The 27,324-nt window shown below is 43.9% G+C and overlaps 1 protein-coding gene across 6 annotated transcripts in view; it reads left to right on the forward strand.

Annotated features, from left to right (window-relative positions):
* Nucleotides 1-27,324, forward strand: part of LOC147125259 (nuclear protein AMMECR1-like) — a 186,647-nt gene that overhangs the window by 99,229 nt on the left and 60,094 nt on the right. For all 6 annotated transcript variants that reach the window (XM_086000113.1, XM_086000085.1, XM_086000093.1 and 3 more), the window contains 3 exons: nucleotides 22,956-23,070; nucleotides 26,743-26,833; nucleotides 27,086-27,182. In XM_086000113.1, the coding sequence (XP_085856239.1) occupies nucleotides 22,956-23,070; nucleotides 26,743-26,833; nucleotides 27,086-27,182 (303 nt within the window). The remainder of the gene's footprint in view (nucleotides 1-22,955; nucleotides 23,071-26,742; nucleotides 26,834-27,085; nucleotides 27,183-27,324) is intronic.

The raw sequence follows: 27,324 nt of genomic DNA on the forward strand, positions 1-27,324 counted from the left end.
GGCACCCTCATGATTTTGAACACCTCTACCAAATCTCCCTTCAATCTTCTCTGCTCTAAAGAGAACAACCCCATCTTCTCCAGTCTATCCACGTAACTAAAGTCCCTCATCCCTGGAATCATTCTCATAAATCTGTTCTGCACCCTCTCTAAGGCCTTCATATCCTTCCTAAAGTGCGGTGCCCAGAATTGGACACACTACTCCAGTTGAGGCCGAGCCAGTGCTTTATACAGGTGGTTCATATTGCCAAGTTTTGTGTCACCAGAGCACTGGATATTACTGTTGTGGAGAAGTGTGCTTTGGTCCACTGCAGTTGTATATTTATGTTCATATTAAATTAAAATATCTGGCAAAGGTGAGGAAATGCTCTGATTCTTTTTTTTTAAGATTCTTTTTAATATAACCCATCATCTTGCCTCTTGCATCCACCTCATTTTCCTACTGTGCAGTAGCTCAACAATTATTAGCTGAGCAGTATTGTGACAGTAATTGAATTATTTGCAATCATTAACCTAATTCAAATGTTTCAAATGTCCAAGAAGTTATTAGCAAAGAAAAATATTCTTGGACTATTTTAATTTCACTCAATAACTGGAGCAGCTCCAGACTTGCTGTGTGAAGTAGCTTTACATAGGATATACGGCACAGAAACAGGCCATTCGGCCCAACCAGTCAATGCCGGTGTTTATGCTCCACTCGAGCCTCCTTCCATCTTTCCTCATTTAGTTCTGTCAGCATAATCCTCTATTCCCTTCTCCCTCATATGCTTATCTAGCCTCCCCTTAAATACATCTATACTATTTGCCTCAACTGCTTCCTGTGGTAGTGCATTCCACATTCTCTTCACTCTGAGTAAAGTTTCTTCTGAATTCCCTATTTGATTTCTTGAGGCCATCAGTATAAGATAGTCACCTAGTTATGCTCTTCCCCACAAGAGGAAACACTCTCTCTCTATCTACGCTATCAAACTCTATCAAATCCTTTCATAATTTTAAAGACCTCAATTAGGTCACCCCTCAGCCTTTTTTCAAGCAAAAGAAGCCCAACCTGTTCATCCTTTCCTGATAGGTATACCCTTGCATTTCTGGTGTCATCCTTGTAAACCTTCTCTGCACCCTCTCTAGTGTCCCTATATCCTTTTTTATAATATGGCGACCAGAATTGTATGCAGCACTCCAAGTGTAGTCTAACTAAGGTTCGATACAAGTTTAGTATAACTTCCCTACTTTTCAATTCTATCCCTCTAGAAATAAACCCTAGTGCCTGATTTGCTTTTTTTTATGGCCTTGTTAACCTGTGTCACAACTTTTAGTGATTTGTGTATTTGTACTCCGAGATCCCTTTGCTCTTCTACCCCACCTAGACTCGCACCCTCCAAGTAATAAGTGACCTCCCTATTCCTACCAAAATATAATACCTCACATTTATTTGTGTTTAATTTCATTTGCTAATTATATGCCCATATTGCAAGTTTATTAATGTCTGCCTGTAATTTGTTCCAGTCCTCCTCAGTATTAACTATTTCCTCCTCCCCCCCCCCCACCCCCCCCAAAAAGGTTTGGTGTCATCTGCAAACTTATAAATTGTGTTTTTGATTCCAAAGTCTAAATCATTATTAAAAATTGTGACCAACAGTGGCCCCAGCACTGATCCTTATGGAACACCACTACCCACAGGCCACTGTGAATAGCTACCCTTCACCCCTACTCTCTGCTTTCTGTCTTGAAGCCAGCTAGCTATCCATTCTGCTACTTGTCCCCTGACTCTGCATTCTCTGACCTTATTCATTAATCTATTATGTGGTACCTTATCGAAGGCCTTTTGAAAATCTAGATAACTTGCAACTACTGCATTATCCTCGTCTATTCTCTCTGTTACCTGTCCATGAGGTTGGTCAAGCAAGACTTTCCCTTTTGAAATCCATGCTGACTATTCCTTATATTTTTGGTTTCTATTTTTCTCTTTAGTATTCATTCCATTATTTTTCCTACCACCGATGTTAAACTGACTGGTCTATAGTTCCCTGGGCATGTTCTATCTCCCTTCTTAAATATAGGTATAATGTTACCTATCTGCCAGTCCTCTGGCACTACACCTTTTTCTAATGAATTATGAAATATGTGTAGTAATGCCTCTTCTATCTCTTCCCTAGATTCTTTTAAAATGTGCGGATGTAATCCACCTGGGGTGTTTCTTCTTTGAGTTTGATTAGTTTATCTCCCATTTTTATATCTCCCATTTTTATTTGAAATGCAGTTATTTCATTTCTAATCATGATCCAATGTCATGTCCATCTGTTCTATCTCTCTGGTAAATACTGAGGCAAAGTAATCATTTAATATTTCTGCCATCTCTCGGTCACTGCCTGTGGTATTATCCTGTCCATCCCTTAGTGGCCCTATTCCCATCCTGACCTTTTTATTGATGTGCCTGTAAAAATATTTTACTGTTTTGTTACTTGATAATTTAATTTCATAGTTCCTCTTTGCCTTCCTAATTTTTTATTTATTTTTTGACTGCTTTCCTAATCTCTCTTCCCTTATCATGCTCTTCCCCTGCTGTCAATGTAATTTTTCCCTTGTAGCTTTATTCATCCTTGGTGTCTCATAAGTGTTTAGCTTTTTTTTAGTGGAATATATTTTTCCTGGACTCTGTTGAACACCATTTTAAAATGTTTCCTATTGCTGTTCTACGTTATTGTTTGCCAATATTGTTGTCCATTTTATTTTCCCAAGTTCTATTCACATCCCCTCAATCAGCTTTTCTCCAATCTATTACCCTGGTCTTTGTCATACTTATGTCCTTCTCGATTATTATTTTAAAGTGTATTATTATGGTCACTATTGCCTAGATGTTCCCCTACTTTTACTTCTCTTTATCTGCTCTGGTTCATTCCCCATTACTAGATCCAATAGTGAATTCCCCCTTGGTTTTTTTTTCATATTGCGTTAGAAAGGAGTCCTGTAGACATTGTAGGAACTCCATTCCTTTATCCCCTTTACCTACCTCTTCTGTCCAATTAATATCGGTAGTTGAAATCCCCCCAGGTTATTTTTTTTTACTAATTTTCCTAATTTGTTTTCATATTTCTTCCACCACCTCCCTTCCCCTATTAGGTGGCCTGTAGACTACCCCATTAGTGTGATTGATCATTTTATTATCTTTTATCTTTATCCACATGGATTTCTGTCTTGCTGATAGCTGCGTCACTTTTTTCTACTGCTATTGTTATCCCTAATAAGTACAGCTACTCCACCTCCCCTTCTCTTTTCCCCCCCCCCCCCCCTTCTAAATATGTTGTACCTTGCAATGTTTAATTCCCAGTCCTGATTTTTCTGTAGCCATGTTTCAGTAATCCCTATGCCTGGTTCCTCGCAATGCCTGATTGCCTGCAGCTCCCCTGTTTTATTACAGACATTGTGCATTGCTGTTGAGACAGTTTAAAAAGAAAGTGAAAGGAGCTGCTATTAAAAATGTGTTAACCATCTTTTTACACTCCTGCTCAGTCACTCCATTTATTCCCTGACCATCAATATCCTCCCTTACTTTACTTTTTCCTATGCTCTCCTTTCCTGTTTTGTTTATATTTAGGCTGGTTTCATTTCTTGTAGATCCCTCATAGCTGTACCAGTTATGATCTAGGCTCTTAGCTAATTGTATAGAGAAATAGCAAACATTGCAAACTGTGTTTCTTTAAACACCTTAAGCATATTCATGCATATCACTTGAAACACCAATGTGCAGTATTGCAGAGTGATGTGATTTAGGATGTATTCACACGTTGTCATAGCATTGCACCAAAGCAGTTTCCACTGACGCATTGCTAAAGATGGTCTTGAGTATTCGCAATGTCATGCTGACTCAGAAGTAGATTTAGCAGCAGTGTAAACATGAGCTTCTGCAGTTCAGGTTCCAAAGGGCTGAGTGGAGCAAGGGCATGGCTATAAGGGCAAGAGAGGGGAAAATAATGGAAATCTTTGCTGAATTCAGGATAATAGAGAAAAGCTTTTAAATTGCTCCTAAATTAAATGAACTCGTGTGTTATGATGTCATGAAACAATATTGTTAACAGCATTCACAACCAATATAAAACGGCTCTCCAAACCCAAAGCAAATTTTCGTATGATTTTGCTCTGTTTACTTCCTATATTATGAATGAACTATAGATTTGATTCTCTACTACAATGAGTACTTGTTTTGCTTTGCGACTCATTTGTTGTTTAAACTATTAGACCTAATTCTAGTGTTAGAAATATTACTGCAGCAAAAGAAATGTGCTTTTCCCTGCCCCCCCCCCCCCCCCCCCCCCCAGTCCTGTAAGCTTGAATGCCATTTAAGTTATAGCAAAGCTAGGACCTCTAACTGAAAATTGATGCACTTCTATAAACTGTTCATTAAGTAGGCTTTCAGTCAAATTCCAGCTTAATCCTCCCCCCTTTTTGACGATTTACAATCTTTCCAGCTACTGCAGTAAATATTTTTAGCTTTTACATTGGGTTATGTATTCAATAAATGCTTTAATAAGTCTATTACCACTTTTTGTCTACCAATTTTCTAACAAATTGAATTGTCATTTAATTCCTGGAAATGCCCATCTGTTTAGAAGTCTGTCAACCATGACACTTAGGCAGAAAAATTCAGCTACTTTGCGCCCCCCGTTCTAACTGGGGGCAAAGCAACTAGTGCTCGAACGCGGCACCACCAACACCTCCCACGAAATTCAGCGGGAGGTTAGTGGTAGCCGGCGGTGCTGCGCCTCCGGTGATGACATCCTCGCCGTGCGCAGCGCCCCGGCCGCAAACTTGGCTTGCGCCCCCTGACCTACCACCGGACGCTATGTCCGACAGGGTCAGGGGTGTTTTTGCAGCCAGGGTGGCTATAATTAAAGGGCAGGTGCCGGACGGCCATTTTTTTTTGGGCCACCTGCCTCCTCTGGCCTCCTGCTGCGGGGTGCCGGCTGCGATTCGCCAGGCTCTTGCCGGCACCCTGGTGGTCCAGAAGGGCCCTGGTGTGTGCTGCGCTAGGCCCCTCCCCTTTAATCAGGGGAGGGAGGCCTGACGTACAGCAACGCCACGTGCTGGCGTGATATTCCATCGGAGCGCCCCAAGAAGGGGGCGCTACCACTGAATTTCGGGCACAAGACAATTTCTCCCCTTAGTCTTTTAAAACTATTCTTGCCATAATGAGAAGATACTGCTGACCAATCTTTTATATTAAATAAACACTTTAAAGCTGCAGTGCCTCCATTTTTTTCCCAATGGATATGCTAAAGCAGCTTAATGGTAGAACTATTCCTGCTTTTACTAAAGACATCTTCAAACCTATTGCTGACTGTTGGTTCTTTAGTACTAGAGATGAAGAGCAAACTAGTAGTTACACTAAACTTGTGATATTTTTTAATTAGTGCACATGAAAAGCATATCATTAAAGCAACTAATTGTGAGTGATCAAATGTTATGGGTTTGTTCTGCAGAAGCCAACTATAAAAATGTGTGTTTAGCCTTTTAGTTTATTAGCTGATTGAACTGGTTTGGCTAAGAGATGATGGCCCAGAAATTCGGGTCGGGGGCTTCCTGCGGGTGGCCGTTGAGCTGTGGGCCCCCGTGGAATTGTGATCCTGGGCCGCCTCCAACTGCCAGCGCGCAGTGCTTGCATATCCCAGGAGCGCAGTTAGTTCGATGCGTCCCCGAGATCACGTGGGCCATGGAGAGCCAATGGTAGCAGGGAATGCTTCATTCATAAGTTTGACAGGAAGAGCTGTCAAAACTATAAATACTTTAAGTTCCAAAGCATCACTAAATCTTCAAATAAAAAATCACATTTTAAAAATAAACTATAAATTACATGAAATAACTATTTTAAACAATTTAAATTTTTGAAAAAAATTATTTTATTTTCTAATGGGGCTAAAAATAAACTTCCCTTTCTTTCAAGTATTTAAAAATAATAAACCTGTGGGGGAAAAAATGTTTTAATTTTAATTAATTCACCACTTGCCTTGTAAAAAGCAGGCCTTGCGACTGCTTTTTACATGTCTAACTTCTGGAGACTTAGCTTCCCGGGAAAACCTACAAAAAAACCATAAGTTCCATGCGCACGAGCTGCCTCTCCTGCGCACGCATTCCACCTCTTAACCCCTTCTTTCAGGGGACCAGAAGTGCTGGTTTCCCGCGCATGCACGAAACCGGCACTTCCATTGGGCTTACAGGTGAGTACCCTGTGCGTGCTCACCCGTGGAGACCTGAATTTCTGGGCCAATATCCAAATGAGCTGTGACTTATTTATTCCAAATGCTCCTTTTTTGAGGTTATGAATTTACTGTTATCAGAATATTTAATGTAATTGTGCAATATTACTTGGCTCGACTCTAGCAATTACTTCATTACTGGACTTGTAGAATTTCATTGTGACCTATTAAAAGCACAGTTTTATTGGGCTGTTGCCTTTTCACTAACAAAGAATCTTGTTTTCTCCCTGTACAGTAGTTTTGTGTCTGTATGATTGTGATGTAGTGAGCCTGAAGCAATGTTGATCGGTCCGTGATTAGTAAAGACTAATTAGTAAAGACTAATTAGCTGAGACGAAAGCATATCACACTGGAAAATATTAGTAATTTTTTTTGGCTGTCAATAGTTTTTCTCCTCCACTCCAAACATCTTGCTCACCATGCCCCTCATCTGTTCCCTCCCACCCCAAGTGCTCCAACGCTATTCCCTCCCTCTATCGGAGTTTTTAGGAGCGGCTCTGCGTCCAAAGCTGAAGGCACAGTAGGGTGCTGCAGACAACCGTGTGTATCTTGAGTGACAAACCACCGCATTCAACATCATGATTGGTAGGTCAGTCAGTTTGCTGGGCACTGATCCTGTACCACTTTTTTTTTTTTTTAAGTTGAGTATCCGGTTTGGAGAATCTGCTGTTCCCAACAGTGACTCAGCCTGCACTCCTCCTTGAAACGCTTCCATGTCGGCACATCACCTCCTGTGATCCCCAAATACAAGGCCAGCATCACAAGTTTCTCTTGGCACCAGCTGGATGACCTCCCCTGCCCCAATCCTTATTTCTGACCAAGTAAATGCATTTTTGGTTGCCTGTCTCTGCTGCATACTTTGGCATTTAAAAATGTAAAAATTACAGTTTTCAATATCCGTAAAAGATTGTGAAATGCATATAACTACAGTAGGAAGGACATTCAGAAGAAGGAAATAGATGATAGGACAGACATAGAAAAATCAAGATGATGAGCATAATTACAAGATCAACTTGTAGTATAAAATTGATTTGATTTTTTCCCAGCTAGCCTGCTGTTTTTTTAAAACAAATCTCTGGCAGTTCTGTCGGAAAATGGCTGGTATATAAATGCTATTACTACACTTGACTGGCTTATAAAAAGCATCTGCACATTCGAAATTAATTTCTGTATTTCAGAAGAATCTGCAATGGTTTGCCAAGAAAAACTACTGCCTCAAACTTGTTCATCTTTGCTGCCTATAGGAAGCATCATGCTCATCTAATTTGATGCTTTTTTTCACAAATCTGGAGTGAATTATGATGTCTGATATCTCGCATTTTGCACCTTGCCAAATAACTACAGTGTTTTTCCTTTCATCCCTCCAAATGGAACATTGAAGCGCAATGACTAAATTGAACCATCCCCTCCCTTTTTGTATTTTTTTGATCTTAAGAAATGGGTAGCATAATGAAATTCGAAATTCTTGTGTCTACAGAAAATGATTGTCGCCCCAGCAGTGTAATGGGGAAACCAACTTCATTTGATGATGTAAAACGTTTCACCTTCAGGTTGGGTTTTGGTTTAGACACTTAAGTTTAGATTTTGAGTGGTAGTCTTGTAAACACAGATGTGTGCTTGTTACAGTTAAAGTAAACTTTTGGGGCACACGGAGTGAGAATTTGTATAATATAGAGCAGCAGCAATCATCTGAGCAATAAGATTTTCATTCCTTTCTCTAATTTTCTCCCTTTTCACACGTTGGGGTACAATTCCACAGTTAATGAGCCCTTTAGTACCTTGTCCAAATGGTTGTTCTTTGTGTTATTTAGATGCTAAAGATTGGAAGATTATTCAAGTGTTTTATGTAGCGGGGGGATCCTGGCTGACCTCACAGCTGAGCCCAAACCTGCCCAATGTGCATTTTCTAGTCCGTGTCAGTGAATAGTTACTGGGGAAAGAATCCTGTCATTCTGTTGTAGATCATATTTCTGTGGGCAAGCATGTTTGCAGTGAATGGTCCAAGCCCCCTTGGCACAGGTCAAGGAATCCGGCCCCGCCTGTGGTACTGGATTTGATTGACTATGTCTGAGATCTTTTGAGAAAGGGACAGGGTCACTGGTTGTAGTCCTATTTGACGGACAGTTTGGTGACCAGGAGTCTCCAATTATGGGTTTATATTGTGCTTTGTGTAGTTCATGTTTCCGCCTGCAGCGAGTGTTCTGTTCACATTTTGTGTTGGCCAACAGCAAAGCTGAGTTTGATTTTTAAATGGAAGTCTGTTCCACAGTGCAAAAAGTAAGCTTGTGTTTTAAAGGTGATGTTTGGAGAAAGTCTGTGGCGTCTTTATGTTTTAAGTATTGAGACGAGACGAGTCGAGAATGTTGATTCACTGTTTTATACTATTTAATGTTAATTTGCTTGTCTTGTGTAAGTAACACGACTTGTTGGTTTAGAGTTTGCGTTTTGCTCTGCTAAGATTATATGTTCAGCCAATTATTCAGAGGAAAATCCAAGTCATGCATTCCAGTAGCTGGTGCGCAGGTTGAGGATTCTCTTTTGCAATCCTTGGGTTTTGCTATTGTTGGATATTGTGCAGAAAAAGGGACATCCTATTTTGTAGGGGGATGAATGGCCCACATACAGGGGCCAGCAGTGATGTGGATCCAGCGAAAATAATGTAAAAACTCAAAAGTGACAAAGGGAGTCATTGCAGTGCATAAAGTATTTAAATAGTACAGGACCCAGATTATTAATTCAAGGCAAGTCTAGCCAGTATGACAAAGGGGCATTAAATTGGTGTAAAGATTTATATAGATGGAAAAATTGCTTACCTCTGAATAATTACTGTTCTGTCAGATCATAGTCAAAGATTGGGTGAGGTTGAAAATGCAGTTGGATGCTAAGCTGGGAGAGTTGAAGTATTGGAGGGATGTGCTTCATTGGGCCAAATGGCCTTTTGTCTTTTTTCTCTCCTTTGGGATAAGGAAGAGTTAACATTTTGGCTGTAACTCATATTACTATTGCCCTTGTAACGTGAAGCGATGGCATATTCCTAAATATTTGGATTTGTTCTTCTGTACATTTTATACAAGATATGAGCATTGAGGTTCCTATAATCAGTTATGTAAGTTAAAATGTATTACGGTATGTAGGTTTTTTTGTAACATTTAGGCTTGTAGAACTATTTACCAGAATACAGTTTTTATTTGTTTATGGGATGTGGGCGTCGCTGGCAAGGCCAGCATTTATTGCCCATCCCTAGTTGCCCTTGAGCAGGTGGTGGTGAGCCGCCGCCTTGAACCGCTGCAGTCCGTGTAGTGATGGTATTCCCACAGTGCTGTTAGGTAGGGAGTTCCAGGATTTTGACCCAGCGACGATGAAGGATCGGCGATATACTCTTAAGTCAGGATGGTGTGTGACTTGGAGGGGAACTTGGAGGTGGTGGTGTTCCCATGCACCTGCTGCCCTTGTCCTTCTAGGTGGTTTGGGAGGTGCTGCCGAAGAAGCCTTGTCGAGTTGCTGCAGTGCATCTTGTAGATGGTACACACTGCAGCCACGGGACGCCGGTGGTGGAGGGAGTGAATGTTTAAGGTGGTGGATGGGTGCCAATCAAGCGGGCTGCTTTGTCCTGGATATTGTCGAGCTTCTTGAGTGTTGTTGGAGCTGCACTCATCCAGGCAAGTGGAGGGTATTCCATCACACTCCTTACTTGTGCCTTGTAGATGGTGGAAAGGCTTTGGGGAATCGGGAGGTGAGACACTCACCGCAGAATTACTAGCCTCTGACCTCTTGTTGCCACAGTATTTATGTGGCTGGTCCAGTTAAGTTTCTGGTTAATCGTGACCCCCAAGATGTTGATTGTGGGGGTTTCAGCGATGGTAATGCCATTGAATATCAAGGGGAGGTGGTTAGACTTTTGCTTGTTGGAGATAGTCATTGCCTGGCACTTGTGTGGCGTGAATGTTACCTGCCACTTATCAGCCCAAGCCTGAATGTCGTCCAGGTCTTGTTGCATGCGGGCATGGACTGCTTCATTATCTGAGGAGTTGTGAATGGCGCTGAACACTGCAGTCATCAGCGAACATCCCCATTTCTGACCTTATGTTGGAGGGAAGGTCATTGATGAAGCAGCTGAAGATGGTTGGGCCTAGGACACTGCCCTGAGGAACTCCTGCAGCGATGTCCTGGGGCTGTGATAATTGACCTTCAACCACCACAACCATCTTCCTTTGTGCTAGGTATGACTCCAGCCAGTGGAGCATTTTCCCCCTGATTCCCATTGACTTCAGTTTTACTCGGGCTCCTTGATGCCAGATTCGGTCAAATGCTGCCTTGATGTCAAGGGCAGTCACTCTCACCTCACTTCTGGAATTCAGCTCCTTTGTCCATGTTTGGACCAAGGTTGTAATGAGGTCAGGTGCCGGGTGGTCATGGCGGAACCCAAACTGGGCATCAGTGAGCAGGTTATTGGTGAGTAAGTGCTGCTTGATAGCACTGTCGATGACGCCTTCCATCACTTTGCTGATGATTGAGAGTAGACTGATGGGGCGGTAATTGGCTGGGTTGGATTTGTCCTGCTTTTTATGGACAGGACATACCTGGGCAGTTTTCCACATTGTCAGATAGATGCCAGTGTTGTAGCTATACTGGAACAGCTTGGCTAGAGGCACGGCTAGTTCTGGAGCACAAGTCTTCAGCACGATAGTCGGGATGTTGTCGGGGCCCATAGCCTTTGCTGTATCCAGTACGCTCAGCCGTTTCTTGATATCACGTGGAGTGAATCGAATTGGCTGAAGACTGGCTTCTGTGATGGTGGAGACCTCTGGAGTAGGCTGATATGGATCATCCACTCGGCACTTCTGGCTGAAGTTGGTTGTAAACGCTTCAGCCTTGTCTTTTGCACTCACGTGCTCCAGCATCATTGAGGATGGGGATATTCTTGGAGCCTCCTCCCGTTAGTTGTTTAATGGTCCACCGCCATTCATGACTGGATGTGGCAGGACTGCAGAGCTTTGATCTGATCTGTTGATTGTGGGATCCCTTAGCCCTGTCTATAGCATGCTGCTTCTGCTTTTTAGCATGCATGTAGTCCTGTGTTGCAGGTTCCCCAGGTTGGCACCTCATTTCTAGGTACGTCTGGTGCTGCTCCTGGCACGCTCTTCTACACTCATTGAACCAGGGTTGGTCCCCTGGCTTGGTGGTAATGGTAGAGTGAGGGCTATGCCGGGCCATGAGGTTACAGATTGTGGTGGAATACAATTCTGCTGCTGCTGATGGCCCACAGTGCCTCATGGATGTCCAGTTTTGTGCTGTTAGATCTGTTCTGAATCTATCCCATTTAGCACGGTGGTAGTGCCACACAACACGACGGAGGGAGCCAGAATGTGCCGGGGGGGGGGGGGGAAATACACCACTGAGAGACTAATGTAGGGTTAAAAAATTTAAGATAGTGTCTTGTTTATATAGAACCCATTTTGGGCAAATAAGAATGCAAAGGCAGTACTGGATTAATATGTATTTAACATGTTTTTATTTTATTGAGTTTAGTTTTTTTTAAAAACAAAGCTCCAAATGTATCCTGTTTTCTCCATACAGGTACTCTTAAAATAAACATGCAATGATAAATTCTCTGTTCCTCTGACAGCTTGCAAACTGCACAACCATTACATATTCACAATTCAAATCTTAAATCATGATCAGATATAACACTCGTTACAAATAAAGGGGGGGGAATGAGTAAAATATTCAATTGTTTTGAATTCTGAGGTGGCTTTTAAACCTCTATTTACTAAGCTCTGCTTCTGAATGTCATCTTTGGTTGTAGGTGAAATGCAGAGAAGGCTGAATAATTGTGTTTAAAATATCTGGCTCTATGGCAAACACCAGGAGGTAAAGGGTTATTTGGATTGTTTTTCCTACTGGGAAAAATAAGTGATAAATTGTTGTAAGCCATATTAGAGGAAGGAAATGACAAATGTTCTGCAGATCATAGTTGTCGGTCTATATCCTTGTATTGGGAAAATGCTCTGGCCAGATGATAGCTGTAGTAACTAAAATTTCAGTCAAAGGAGAAAAGAAAATGACAGTTTGTGAATCCTTCAAATAGGAAGATCTTGTGGGATAGTGGTAACTCTGGATCCATTATTTCTGGCCTAGGCAGTTCTTTGTGCAGAAGTGCTAGATGTGACTCTCCAATTTTGGTCACTTAAATGCAGTTGTTGGTTTGAAATGGATTTGCTGCAGGCTCCGGGGTTTAGACCAAGGGAAAGTTGTGCTTTGAGTATTTGAAACACCAGATAATGTCTGATTAAAATCAACGTCCTTAATGCAGGTGCTGTAGTTTACTATGTCTATGCTTTTATTGCAACAGAAAACTATTTGAGCCATTTCAGAACTACATTGAAGTCCCATTGTAAACCTTGATGCAAGATTTAAATAACCATTACTTGTTTCTGTAAATTTAAAATAAATACTTTAAACCTACAGATGTTAATAAACTTGTGTTCCCATTCTCTAGGTTCTCCATACTATAAATCCATCGCAAACCAAGAGGGCAGGTTGGATAACTTTTTTCATAGCCTCTATCAATGCTGCTCTAACAGCTCATTAGAAGGCATGAGCAATGCAAGTTGACACATCTATTTCCCCGTTTCCTCCCCCACCCCACCTTATTCCCCACAAAAGACAGCTTGGGCCTTGGAGCACATCAAGTAAGTTTCAAAACCCTAAAGCAGCATGTCAATCTTGACATGCCTTTTAGATTCTTGTCTTCGTAGAGCTAGATAGGGACTGGATGGTACGGTGGGTTAGAATCTGTTCAAGCCTTGGTTGAAATCCCTCACGGACTGATGGGATGTAAGTTTTTTCTGTCTGGTTATAAGGATCTGCAGAAAGTGACTGTGAACAATCTCTGTCTATGCTCCACAAGTGGGACTCCACACATGAGGGGCAACCCCAAGTGCGACTGTGGCCATGAGTCCCAGACCATGGAACACCTCACATCAACCTGCCCACTAACATTTGTTGCGGGAGGAGCCTCACTTTTTTTCTACTTGGCATCTCCGGAGGCCATCGAATGGATAGCCAAACTAGACATCCCATTACAAAAGCAAAATACTGATGCTGGAAATCTGAAATAATAATCTGAAACTAGACATCCCATTACAGGAAACTCTCGATTTGCCGGCACCTAAATAACCAGAAATCTCCGTTAACCGGCAAAATTCAGGAGTAGGTTCAGGTAAGTTTTACTTCATATTAGTGGCCGTTCCTGGATCTGTGGCCGTGTAACTGGGGTTCCTGCACCTGTTGCTATGCGACCGGGATGCCTGGATCTGTGGCTGGGGTTCCTGCACCTGTTGCTTTGCAACAGGGACGCCTGGATCTGTGGCAGTGTACGGGGCTCTCGTACCTTTTACTATACTTCTCTGTAATCCGTACTTTTTGATAAACCGGCACCATGCCGGTTCCGTCAGTGCCGGATAAAAAAGTTTCCTGTTTAAGCTTTGCCCGTCATACAAAACGAGTCCACAGCACAAGACAGCCCTAAAATTCAGCACTAATTGGTACCCTCACTCCGATGACTAGTATTAGAAATGTTTGTCACTGGTGCATAAGCGGCCTGGTCTGAGAGTATGACTGAGGCACATTGGAGCAGAGTAGAGGAAGCTTTACTCTATATATTTAACTATATTTCTCGGCACTAACTTGCCTCACCTTGAGCACAAATTCAAGTAAAGGTGAACATTAATATTGAGCCAAACATCAGTTTGCTTTTTCCTTTTCCATTCAAGAGAAAATGGAATATATCCCTGGCCTCGGGTTCGGTAGCTTTTCCCTCTCCTTTGAATTTTTTTTAGTGAAACTGCGTGTGAACATAACATTTAGCCAAATCAGTGCTGGTTTAAAAGCTCTTTTTCTCCTAGCACTCTTTTTTTCATAGATGTATATGAATGTTGAATTTTAAACTTTAAATAACAATTTTAATCAGTGTGTTGACACTAGTTGCATTTTAAATTTGTAGGTGCACACATTTGGCATGGCCCAGTTCATTGAAATTTTGGTTGGCTGTGATGCGCTATCAATTACTCATAAAAGACTGAGAGTTAAGAGAGTAACTAAAGGCTTTTATTAACAAAAGAATGAAGGTCTGCCTCGAGTGGTCGACCGGTCCAGAAATACAAAGGGCTGGGGAGCAGTCACCTTTATACTAGGACTTGTGGGAGGAGTCAGCCGAGGCATGTCCAGGCATGTACACAGTGGAATACAAACAGTGGTTTACCACATTCACCCCTTGTTTAAAATTGAGTCCGGCGGGGTGAAGTGTATTAAAAGTTAGTGTATTGGAGTCTCTCCGGAGGTCTTGTCTGCCGCTGTGATCGGCGTGGGGACGGCAGGGGTAGTGGAGCTTCCGGCGTCGAGTCCCGCGTAGGCTGTGGCACAGGCGTGTCGAGCGGGTCGCTGGGCCCAGGCCTGCCGTCTGCTGGGGCTGGATATCGGATCGTGGGGGGGGGGTGGTAGTAGTGAGTAGTGGGTTACTGCGGCCCCCGAGGGTGCAAGGTCTCTTATGGAGACTGTGTCCTCCCGCCCGTCCGGGTATGCAATGCAAGCATACTGGGGGTTGGCGTGGAGGAGGTCGACCCTCTCGACCAGGGGGTCCGTTTTATGGGTCCTCGCGTGCCTTCTCAGTAGGACCGGCCCTGGGGACGTCAGCCATGGCGGTAGCGATGTCCCCGATGTGGACTTCCTTGGGAAGACAAACATTTTCTCATGAGGGGTGGCGTTAGTGGCAGTGCAGAGCAGTGACCGAATAGAGTGGAGTGCATCGGGGAGCACATCCTGCCAGCGGGAGGTTGGAAGGCCCCTAGATTTTAAGGCTAGCAGGGCGGCCTTCCAAACTGTCGCATTTTCTCTTTCCACCTGTCCGTTCCCCCGGGGGTTGTAACTGGTGGTCCTGCTTGTGGCAATACCCCTAGTTAGCAGGTACTGACGGAGTTCGTCGCTCATAAACGATGAGCCCCGGTCGCTATGGATATAGCTGGGGAAACCGAACAGGGTGAAGAGGTCGTTCAGACATTTAATGACCGTGGCACTGGTCATGTCTGGGCAGGGGATGGCGAACGGGAAACGGGAGTACTCATCAATAATATTGAGGAAGTACACATTGCGGTCAGAGGAGGGGAGAGGCCCTTTAAAATCAACGCTCAGGCGCTCGAAGGGGCGAGTGGCTTTTATCAGGTGGGCCCTGTCTGGTCTATAGAAGTGCGGTTTGCACTCAGCGCAGACTTGGCAGTTCCTGGTCATGGTCCTGACCACCTCCATAGAGTAAGGCAGGTTGCGGGCCTTGATGAAGTGGAAGAACCTGGTGACCCCCGGGTGGCAGAGGTCATTGTGGAGGGCCCGCAGTCTATCGATCTGCGCGCTGGCGCAGGTGCCACGCGATAGCGCATCCGGGGGTTCATTGAGCTTCCCGGGCCGGTACAAGATCTCGTAATTGTAGGTGGAAAGTTAGATTCTCCACCTCAAGATCTTGTCATTTTTGATTTTGCCCCTCTGCTTGTTGTTAAACATGAAAGCAACTGAACGCTGGTCAGTGAGCAGGGTAAATCGTTTTCCGGCCAGGTAGTGCCTCCAATGACGCACAGCCTCCACAATCGCCTGGGCCTCCTTCTCAACAGCGGAGTGTCTGGTCTCCGGGCCTTGGAGGGTTCGTGAAAAGAAGGCCATGGGTCTCCCCGCCTGATTGAGGGTAGCGGCCAGGGCAAAGTCGGACGCGTCGCTTTCCACCTGGAAGGGGATGGATTCGTCCACTGCGTGCATGGTGGCTTTGGCAATGTCTTCCTTGATACGGTGGAAGGCTAAGCGGGCCTCTGCCGTCAAGGGACAAGAGGTGGACTTGATCAGCGGACGGGCCTTGTCCGCATAGTAGGGGACCCACTGGGCATAATAGGAGAAAAACCCTAGGCACCTCTTCAGGGCCTTGAGGCAGTGGGGCAGTGGGAGTTCCATAAGGGGACGCATCCGGTCGGGGTCGGGGCCGATGACTCCGTGTTCCACAACACAGCCAAGGATGGCGAGGTGGTTTGTGCGGAATATGCACTTCTCCTTGTTATATGTCAGGTTCAGGAGTTGGGCGGTGCGGAGGAATTTTTCGAGGTTTGCGTCATGGTCCTGCAAGTCACGGCCGCAGATGGTCACATTGTCCAGATATGGGAAAGTGGCCTGCAACGCATTTTGATCTACCATCCGGTCCATCTCCCTTTGGAAGACGGAGACCCTGTTGGTGACGCCAAAGGGAACCCTAAGGAAGTGGTAGAGGCGGCCGTTTGCCTCAAAGGCAGTATACTGGCGGTCCTCAGGGCGGATAGGGAGCTGGTGGTACGCTGATTTCAGGTCAATGGTCGAGAAGACGCGGTACTGCGCGATCTGGTTGACCATATCAGCTATGCGGGGGAGTGGGTAGGTGTCCAGCAGGGTGTAGCGATTTATTGTCTGGCTGCAGTCGATCTTAACGACCACAACCTGGGCTCGCCAGGGGCTGGTGCTGCCCTCAATAATCCCTTCCTTCAGGAGCCGCTCCACTTCGGTTTTAATGAAAACCCTGTCCCCGGCACTGTATCGCCTGCTCTTTGTGGCGATGGGCTTACAGTCGGGGGTGAGGTTAGCAAACAGTGGGGGGGGGGGTGACTGAGTGTGGAGAGGTTGCACCTGGTGCGCGGCGGGCAATTTGGGAGCTGCTGGCTGCGGACTGTGAGTGGGGGTAGGGGTCCACCGTACGCCATCGTAACACTTAAGGTGGCACTGAAAATCTAACCCCAGCAGGACGGCAGCGCAGAGGTCGGGCAGGACCAGAAGTTTAAAATGATCGTACACGGTCCCGTCTACTACGAGTGTCACTACGCAGTAGCCGCCGATGTCCACCGACTGGGACTCGGAGGCCATAGAAATCCGCTGGTGCGCAGGCAGGACTGGGAGAGAGCAACGCCGCACCGTGTCGGGGTGGATGAAGCTCTCCGTGCTCCCAGAGTCAAAAAGGCAGATTGTATCGTGGCCATTTACCTTAATGTCCATTGTGGAACTGGCCAGCTGGTGCGGTCTCGCTTGGCCCAGTGTAACGGATGCCAGCGTAGGGGTCGGTGTGTCGCTGCGGGTATCAGATGAGGCGGTGTTGGAGGCCTGCTGCGTTCCGGCTGTCGTCCAAGATGGCGGCGTCCATGATCCCCATGTGGCTGGAGGTGTCCAAAATGGCTGCTGTACCGGTGGTTCACACATGGCCGGGGAGGCCCAAGATGGCGGCCCGCATGGCCCACACGCGGCGCAGCTGGGGTTCGGGGTGGCTTTGGCCCTGCAGACGTTAGCGTAGTGTCCCTTCTTCCCGCAGCCCGAGCAGATCGCGTTTTTCGCCGGGCAGCGCGCTCTGGGGTGTTTTGCCTGGCCACAGAAGTAGCATTTCTGGCCTTGGGGCACTGCTGTCTGGCCTTGGGACACTGCTGCGGTAGTTGGGCCGTGGCTGGGGTGGCACGGCGCTATGAGGCGGTCCTACCGTGTCCCAGGCTGTCATTCCCCGCGGCGTCCACGGTGCAGAGGAGTAGGCATCCATGCCCCGGTAGGCTGCATCCAGTGATAGTGCGAGTTCAGAGGCCTTGTTGAGGTCGAGGTCACTCTGCTCCAACAGTCGCTGTCGGGTGTAATTGGATCTGTGGCCCGCTACAAAAGCGTCCCGGATAAGTTCCTCTGTGTACACGGCGGCCTTTACATCCTTACAACCACAGGCCCGGTCAAGCACAGACAGTGCCTGAAGGTATTCCACGGTCGATTCCCCAGGTTGTTGTTTACGACTCCCCAGAAGGTGCCTGGCGTACACTTCGTTCACTGGGCGTGTGTACTGGTCCTTGAGCTTGATAGCGTCCGCGTACGAGGTCGCGTCTTGGATGACCGAGTACACTCGGTGGTTCACTTTGGAGGTCAGGACATCCAGTTTGTCCTCGTCCGATTTGATTGCTGTGGAGGCGGTCAGGAATTTTTCGAAACACTTAAGCCAGTGAGTAAACTTGGTGGATGAGTCTGCCTCCCGATGATCTAAGTCCAGGCATGCTGGTGTGAGGATCTTCTCCATTATAAAAAATTTTGTTAATAAAATTGATGCGCTATCAATTACTCTCTTAACTCTCAGTCTTTTATGAGTAACTAAAGGCTTTTATTAACAAAAGAATGAAGGTCTGCCTCGAGTGGTCGACCGGTCCAGAAATACAAAGGGCTGGGGAGCAGTCACCTTTATACTAGGACTTGTGGGAGGAGTCAGCCGAGGCATGTCCAGGCATGTACACAGTGGAATACAAACAGTGGTTTACCACAGGCTGCAACACTAGATCAGCTGTTGAGTGCTGAATTTGCTGAATGTTAAATAGATGAAATACAAAAATTTCAGTTGTGAGCAATTATAAATCCTTTCCATGTACAATGAGGAGAGGAAGGGCAGTGAAATTAATTTGGATTATTCTAACAAAGAGCTGGCACAGAGACAAGAAAGAGGAAGAAAAGAGAACTCAGCACTGAGTTGAATGATAGGAAAGTAGTTATCTTGTAATGCACTAGAACGATTCTCCAGCCTGTTCATCTGGAGTCTTTGAAGAGGCTTGGGAAAATGGGAAGCTTCCTAATGGTATAGGTCAATGATTCTCAAACCAGAAAAGAGCAGAAGAAATAGGACTAGGCGTAGGCCATTCGGCTCTTCAAGCCTGCTCTGCCATTCAAGCTGGGTGGGCGTGTGTGCTGTGAGGAGGATGCCGAGAAACTCCAGGATGATTTGGACAGGTTGGGTGATTGGGCAGAAGCATGGCAGATGCAATATTACGTGGATAAATGCGAAGTTATCCACTTTGGTGTCAAAAACAGGAAGGCAGATTATTATCTGAATGGCAATAGATTGGGAGAAGGGGAAGTGCAACGAGACCTGGGTGTCCTTGTGCACCAGTCGCTGAAGGTAAGCATGCAGGTGCAGCAGGCGGTTAAGAAGGCAAATGGTATGTTGGCCTTCATAGCAAGAGGGTTTGAGTACAGGAACAAGGATGTCTTGCTGCAGTTGTACAGGGCCTTGGTGCGAACACATCTTGAATATTGTGTGCAGTTTTGGTCACCTTATCTGAGGAAGGATGTTCTTGCCATGGAGGGAGTTCAGCGAAGTTTCACTAGGCTGATACCTGGGATGGCAAGAATGACGTATGAGGAGAGATTGGGTCGATTGGGCTTATACTCGCTGGAGTTTAGAAGAATGAGAGGGGATCTCATTGAAACTTATAAAATTCTGACAGGACTGGACAGACTAGATGCAGGAAGGATGTTCCCGATGGCCGGGAGTCCAGAACCAGTGGTCATAGTCTAAGGATAAGGGATAAGCCATTTAGGACAGAAATGAGGAGGAATTTCTTCACCCAGAGAGTGGTGAACCTGTGGAATTCTCTGCTACAGAAGGCTGTTGAGGCCAATTCATTAAATATATTCAAGAAGGAGTTGGATATATTTCTTAAGGCTAAAGGGATATGGGGAGAAAGCAGGGACAGGGTACTGAATTTGGATGATCAGCCATGATCTCATTGAATGGCAGGGCAGGCTCGAGGGGCCGAATGGCCTACTCCTGCTCCTATCTTCTATGTTTCAAGATCATAGCTGATCTACCTCATCTCCACCTTCCTGCACTATCCCCATATACCTTGATTCCCTTAGTATCCAAAAAAAATCTATCGATCTCTGTCTTGAATATACTCAACGACTGGGTGTCCACAGTTCTCTGGGGTAGAGAATTCCAAAGATTCACAACCCTTTGAGTGAAGAAATTTATCCTCATCTCAGTCCTAAATGGCCAACCCCTAGTTCTAGATTCCCTAGCCAGGGGAAGCATCTTCCCATCATCTACCCTGTCAAGCCCCTTAAGAATTTTATGTTTCAATGAGCTCACCTCTCATTCTTCTAAACTCGAGAATATAGGCCTAGTCGACTCAATCTCTCCTCATGGGACAATCCCTCATCCCAGGAATCCGTTACTGTGCTCAAATATCTTTTAGTACCGATTTTATGATGTTTAATGTCTTGAATACAGAGATAATGGCATCCTGGTATATCTATACCAAGAGCAGTTGATCAAAATATGCTATTTGGTTGATCAGTAGGCAATCTGTTTTTGTATGCGACTGAGATTGACCGATCTAGTACACTTCTTGGAAACTGGTTGTGTGGATTGTCAGTACCAGCTTCACACATTGATTGGTATTGGGTTTTATCAGTTGGGTACAGACTTTGTATATAAAGCCACAGTAGTCCATACTCACCATTGGGATCTGCTCTTACCCATTCTTTGTTCTTGTACTAAAACCGTGATCTAGTATGTTGTGTGCACCATATCAAAGGCGTAAAGAACTTTTATATGCAGCTCTATTGTGGAATTCATAATGTTGTGCCCTAAATGGATTCAGTGACTTCCGGGTACAAAACTTTGCTAAATGGGAGGCACTGCACCAAAGCAGGTCTTGGATAAAAGGGTGAGGTACCTAGGAACTAGGATAGCAGCATTCATGACTTGCAAACTTTCTAAAGCAATATTGTGCAATACTTTTAGGCTATGTGGAAGGGAAGATGTAGAATATTTCTGGATTTAATTATCTTCAAAAATTTAAACTGTCTCAGCAGGAAATTTTCAGGCATTTATGTTGGCCTGGACTCGGGCATATATTGTATCACTCTTATTTACAGGGTCCTTAGACTAGATGAAAGGAGGGAAGGAAAAGTACACCCTTTTAATTAGCAATGGAAAGGAAGCATGCAACAGAAAATCTGAAGTGCCTTTTACGGTAGATGACCAGAAAAGCAAACCGTTCTAATCCAGTGACTTAACTATAATACTAATGTAGCCTGTGCCTTGTAAGGACGACTTTGTATTGCGCATCAAGAGAATCACTCCATTTTTGGATCACTGGAATGTTACAAGTGAATTATTCTGAATTTAATCAAAAATGCTGCTGTTTTGGAATAACCAGTTTTGGGGATCCTAATCTTTAGGCTAATTATGATCTGTTTGACATCAGGATTCTGACTTGAAATTGATTATACAGTTGAATCCTGATCAACTAGTTTGGCAAGGTACTGAATTTCTGTAAATTCCAGGCAAAATAGCACTTCCCTATCTGCTAGGTCTGTCCTTGGGGTGCAGAGTTCACCTAAAATGCACAACTCTCAAGAAGGTGCATTGGCCTACTATAGCTAAACTCTCTCCCTTCCACCAAAAATATGTGGAATAAGCACCTGTCTGGCATACAGCAGTCAGTGAGGATACATGATGTGCAGCCTTCAGCTAGAGCTGTAAAACTACCATGCAGTCTGGATGCCTTCCTGAAGGCCCTTCTGTTCAGCCCTAGAACAAACCCTGCAAAGGGAGGGACAGGTTGATGCTAGACAGAGAGCATACTGACCACCAGCTATACAGGAAGAATGACCTAACCTAAAAACACCCATAGAAAAAGTGCAGTAGCCATTGTGATCCCATGACCAGCTGTGCCATGCTTGTACCCTCCAACATCCTGAAGCACACTACATTACTGTATAGATATGCAGAGCTATGCCATCAATGTTCTTTGCTATACATGCTGTGTTGAGAATATATACTGAAGCTGTGGGTGTGAAAATCAGTGTACAATTTTTCTCTTGAATTTTGCTGTGACCATTAATTGTTAAATATTTGGTCAGTTTTCCTGTTTCAAGCAAATTATTGATTTTCTTGATTTAAAAAATAAATAAAACTTTTATATAAAACCCAGAGAAATCCTCAAAATAATCTTAACAATTGTAACTTTTCTGCATTCTAAAACTGGCTCACATAAGACAACCTGACTGACTGACTGACTATCCCACAAACCATCAGCAGGTCAGAAACCAAAAGTCAAATGGCTATACACTCATCAATGAACTCTAGAGGGGCAATTTTACAAAATTATGCTGCAGGAACGACTCTTCATCTGCCAGGAACATAGTAAGAAGTCAGCTGCCCACTCCAACAATCTTCTGTCCATTAAAATAAAAACAATTTTTCCCGATATGTATTTCTGGTTGCTGAAACCCCACACTGGGAGTGCAAATCCATATTGCCCCATAACTATGATACTGCCTTATTATGATTCTACACATTGCAATACCAGAAATGATTGAAACTCATAATCTGCATTTTTATCCTATGATAGCGTGTGTGTGTTAGTTACACCGCATTGATTTTTTTGAATGATGCGTTCTATTTTGATGGAAAAGCAGTAGAACAATTTGTAGTAACTTATAGAAACTGGTCACCTACATGTACTGTTTAGGCTTTTAAGTGCAAGTTCTCAAAGATTGTATGGGAAGTTTCAAAAAAAATACGAATCAGCTTTTTAAAATAAAAATACTACCATAATTCCATGAACGTAAAGTAGGAGCAACATTTTGAACAATATAGATTTTATTACTCGAGGTTGAATGCAGAATTTTTGCAGAAGGCTGTCAAGTTAGATCCTTTGGAGCAATAGGAAAATATCTGTGAATGTTGTGTGGGCAAAGTGTTTTATGCTGCTAGTGTAGCCCAGTCACACATACTGTAAAGGCTGAGTTTATTGACCAAACTTGATAGTTCTAGTATGGATTGTATTTTCCACATTGATCTGTTTGTCTAGATTTCAGTTTCAACAAGTATTTTTTCTGTCTCTTGCAGTGCCCTTAAAGACAGTCGCTTTCCTCCAATGACGAGGGAAGAGCTACCACGGCTTTTCTGCTCGGTGTCTCTTCTTACCAACTTTGAAGATGTTGGGGATTACTTAGATTGGGAGGTAAGTAATTTTTACTGAATCTCTCTCTCCTGGAAAAACTGACTACAAATTTGCACTAATGTAGTCTGAAATAAGTTTTTAGAATTGCATTCTCCTGAGGTTGTGGCAGCAATTTCAAAAAGTAATTAGTTCATTTAACTGGTATAATGGAAATTTTGGTTTTTTGTCAATAATTTGAAGCCACTGTAGCCCACCTGGGCAGGGAGGGGGGGGGGGGAGAGGAGGAAGGGGGAATGGTCATGTGACATGCTGGGTACCTATCCCTTTAAGAGCACTTGACGTCACCTGACCTTCCCCTTTTTGTGCATAATATACAGCATTTCATCTAGTGTCTCCAGTGCTTTTTGTCTGGTCAGCATTTATTGCATACTCCTGAGTACAGTAGATTTTGTACAACACTGTCCGAGTGCCTTGCTCTCTAACCCCTATTGCTAGCTCAGCTTTGCGTCATGTGACTTATTACAATAAAAGTTGAAAAAGTATGCCATAGGAATATAGGAACAAGAGTAAGCCAGTCAGCCCCTCATGCCTGTTCTGCCATTCTATTAGATCAAGGCTGAACTGTACCTCCATGCCAGTAATCCACCTTTTTCTCCATATCCCTTGATACCCTTGTCTAATAATAATCTATCGATCTCAGTCTTGAAAATTTCAATTGATCCAGCACGCACGGCCTTCTGGAGGAGAGTTCCAGATTTCCGCAGCCTTTTGTGTGGAAAAAGTGCTTCCTGATTTCACTCCAAACTGACCTAGCTCTAATTTTAAGATTGTCAAAGGCTGAAAGATTAAATTCAAAGATTCTTGAAGCTGTAATGATTAGCAAGCCTCGTGTACAACAGCAACTTGCATTTGTGTAGTGCCTTTAACTTGGGGAAAATGCCCCTAGATGCTTCAGAGGTGCGTAAATAGACAACAATTGACACAAAGAAGGAAATATTAGGATGGGTGACTGAAAGCTTGGAGTCAGAGGTATGGAGCGTTCAGGAGGGAAATAGGGCTGGAGGAAATTGCAGAGATGTTGTGGGCGAACCATGGCAGGATTTATATACAAGGTTTTTGAATTCAGTTCATTGTGGGACAGGGAGCCATTGTAGCTCAATGAAGGTGGGAGGTGATGCACAGGAGGCACTTGGTGTGGAATGGAATCCATGCCATGGAAGTTTGGGCAGATTAGAGTTTAGGAAGGGTGGAGCATGGTAGATCAGCAAGAGGAGGAGATGGTAATAGTAGAATTTGGAAGTCAAAAATGCATGTATAAGGAGTTTTATTTGTGATGGGGTTGAGGTAGAGACTGAGGCGGGCAGTGTTGTGCAGGTGGGTGCAAGTGGTCTTGGTGATGGCTTTAAAGCTTGGATCAGGATTGAACAGCGCACCAAGATTGCGAACAGATTGGGGGTCAGTGGCAAAGGAGCAGAGTTTGTGGCAAGGGCCAAAGCCAGTTGCTCCACCCTTCCTGATACTGAGCTGTACGAATTTGTGATTCACCCAAGGACTTCATGCTTGTCAAGCAGTCTGAAGTACAGAGGCAGTTAAGGGGTCAAGAGAATTGTAGAGGTAGAGCTGGATATCATTTGTGTACCTTGCAAAGCAAAATTTCACCCCATGCCTGAAGATGATGCCCCCAAAGGGCAGCATGTGGATAAGGAAGGGTGCCACAGGTAGATCCTTGGGGGAATGCTGAAAATGAATTTTTGAGAGAGGGACGAGAAACCATTGCTGGAGATGTGTAGGCAGCACCTAGATGGGTAGGAATGGAACCATGCAAAGGCAGTCCTATTGGGCTGCAAAAGACTTCAGGAGGACATAAAAGTTAGGAGAATGGACAAGTGGCAGACAATGTTAAGCTGCGCGGCGGTCTGGAGGTCCTGCACAGGTAGCTCACTGGGTTTTAAATGGAAAAACTGCGCATGCACGGAAATTTGAATGGGTCACGCAGCCCGTTAAAGGTGCCGCGCACCCAAAAAATTAGAACATTGGTGGCAGATGCAATTTAAGAGAATTATGAGCTGATACCTTTTTGGAGGATAAATGAGGAATAAAAACCTGCACCAATGGAAAGATGCTGAAGGAGGTAGAGTAACGGACACCTAGGGTTACAAATCTATAATTTCTTGAGTGCTTGTGTCAGCAGATAGTCATAAAGGCAAGTCATATTTTGGGTTTTATAATTAGGGGTAAAGCAATAACTCCAGCTCATCGTAGAACTCTGCAACTGTGCCCTGTCCCACAACTGATCACCCTCCATCGTCGCCAACCTCTGCTGACTTGCTGTCCCATAGTCTTAACTTCAAAACCCTGATCTTCAAATTTGTTCATTTCCTCATTTGTTTTTACTTGTTACCTTACTCTTTACTTGTATTACCTTCTCCAGCCTGGAGTCTCAACTCGGCCTTTGCTCATCCAACTATGGTCTACTGTGCTTCCACCCTCTCCTTCCAATCCCACTGCATCATTGGTGCATTGCCATCATGCTCCAGCACTGTAACTTTCTCCCTAAACCTCCTTTGCCTTACTACCTCTGCCTCAAAACATATCTCTTTGACCACATTTTCAGTCACACCCCATAATCTTTCTCCTACTTGCTCTGTGCCCATTGCCGCTCTCTTTGAAACATTTTATTACATGTAAAGTGCTATAAATGTAATTTTTTTACCGTTTTGATGTAATTGGAACTTTTTTTGCCTTGAAACTAAATAGCAATCGACTTTTGCCCACTCTATAAAATGCAATCAATACATCATCTTTAATTCTCCAATGATTAACACTGAAAAATAAAATGACCGCTATGAATACTATTAGAAAAGATGCTTAGTGAGTAAGTTTATAATTTCATTTTGGGGTTCAGATGAGTTAGAAGCATTGAGAATGAAGCTTCGTTTGATATCTGGACCCCAATCATTTACTGGCTTGTAATCCTCTCTGGCATCATTTCTCTACCCCTTATCGTATCTATTATCATAAATTCTGGTTATAAGATATTCCCATACATTTAAAAACATGTATAAAGGTGCCAGCCGTTTCTGCTAATAGGATAATTGTTGCGATACTATCCTGTTGCGATTTTGGCAAAACCTAAAAACTCCATTGGCACTTTTGTAACCGTTTGGATCAATTTACTGCTGTAGCCCACAAATGAGTTAGGATTAAATCTCCATTTATTTTGAGCAAGCATCAGTAATGGATATTACTTTCCAGTTGCTCAGTGAAGATTGGTGCTCTTTTTTGCATCTCCATTCAATCACTTTAGCATTCCAGTTTATGGATGTAGTAAAGTATTAATGCTACTTATTTCAATTTACCAATGGCATTGTTCTACACTATTGTGCCAGCCCTAGCTCCACAGCTGTGCTTTCTACTCTAGTTCCATTTCCCTGCTCTCTCTCTCTCTCTCTCTCTCTCTCACCCTTTGGTATTTTTCTTCAAATCTTTATTGAATTTCCTCCATCAGGATTTGACTTGCCTTATACTTCACTTTTGAATCACCTTTCCTGGTGCAGTGTTGTATTGCTCATTGGTCTTGCAGTGGAGGTATAATTTGTATTGAGCAAAACCATATAGTCTGAAGAAAAACCACAATACCCTGGGGAAGGTCAAATCTAAATAAAGTACTAAAACTTCATAGTTTAATTTTTACATATCTCATATTCTAATGAAGCTGCCGATTTCTTCCAGGTGGGTGTACATGGCATTAGAATAGAATTCATCAATGAAAAAGGATCAAAACGCACCGCCACATACCTGCCGGAGGTTGCGAAGGAGCAAGGTCAATGTTGCACTTTATGTACAGTATAACACACAGATTTCCCTCTTTTTTCCCAATTTTAAAATAACTTTTTTTAGTAGCTGCTTTTCTGCATTTAACCATACTGCTGTACTCAATATGCTTATTTTAAGAATAAGGTGATTGGGTTGCAACCTGTGGCCTGATGCTCCTATGCCTGTTCAATTTGTATGTGCTGAAGGTAACTTTTTCTCCCCTGGTTTAAGATCTGGCCTTGCTTGTACTTTTCTACAGGTTGGGACCACATTCAAACCATAGATTCCTTGTTACGAAAGGGAGGCTACAAAGCTCCCATCACTAATGACTTCAGGAAGACCATTAAACTGACCAGGTAAGTAATTCAGTTAAATGCATCTGCTTTTGAATGTACAGCACAGAATTGTTAGTTTACTAAATACAGAACAATTGTGATATGTTGTACATATTTTCAGAAAGCTAATGAATTCTTTTACTCGTACATTAGTCTTGCCTGC

This window comes from Somniosus microcephalus, chromosome 1 (assembly GCF_052327205.1).
Source record: "Somniosus microcephalus isolate GS21.2 chromosome 1, FLI_Smic_1.0, whole genome shotgun sequence".
NCBI lineage: Eukaryota > Metazoa > Chordata > Chondrichthyes > Squaliformes > Somniosidae > Somniosus > Somniosus microcephalus.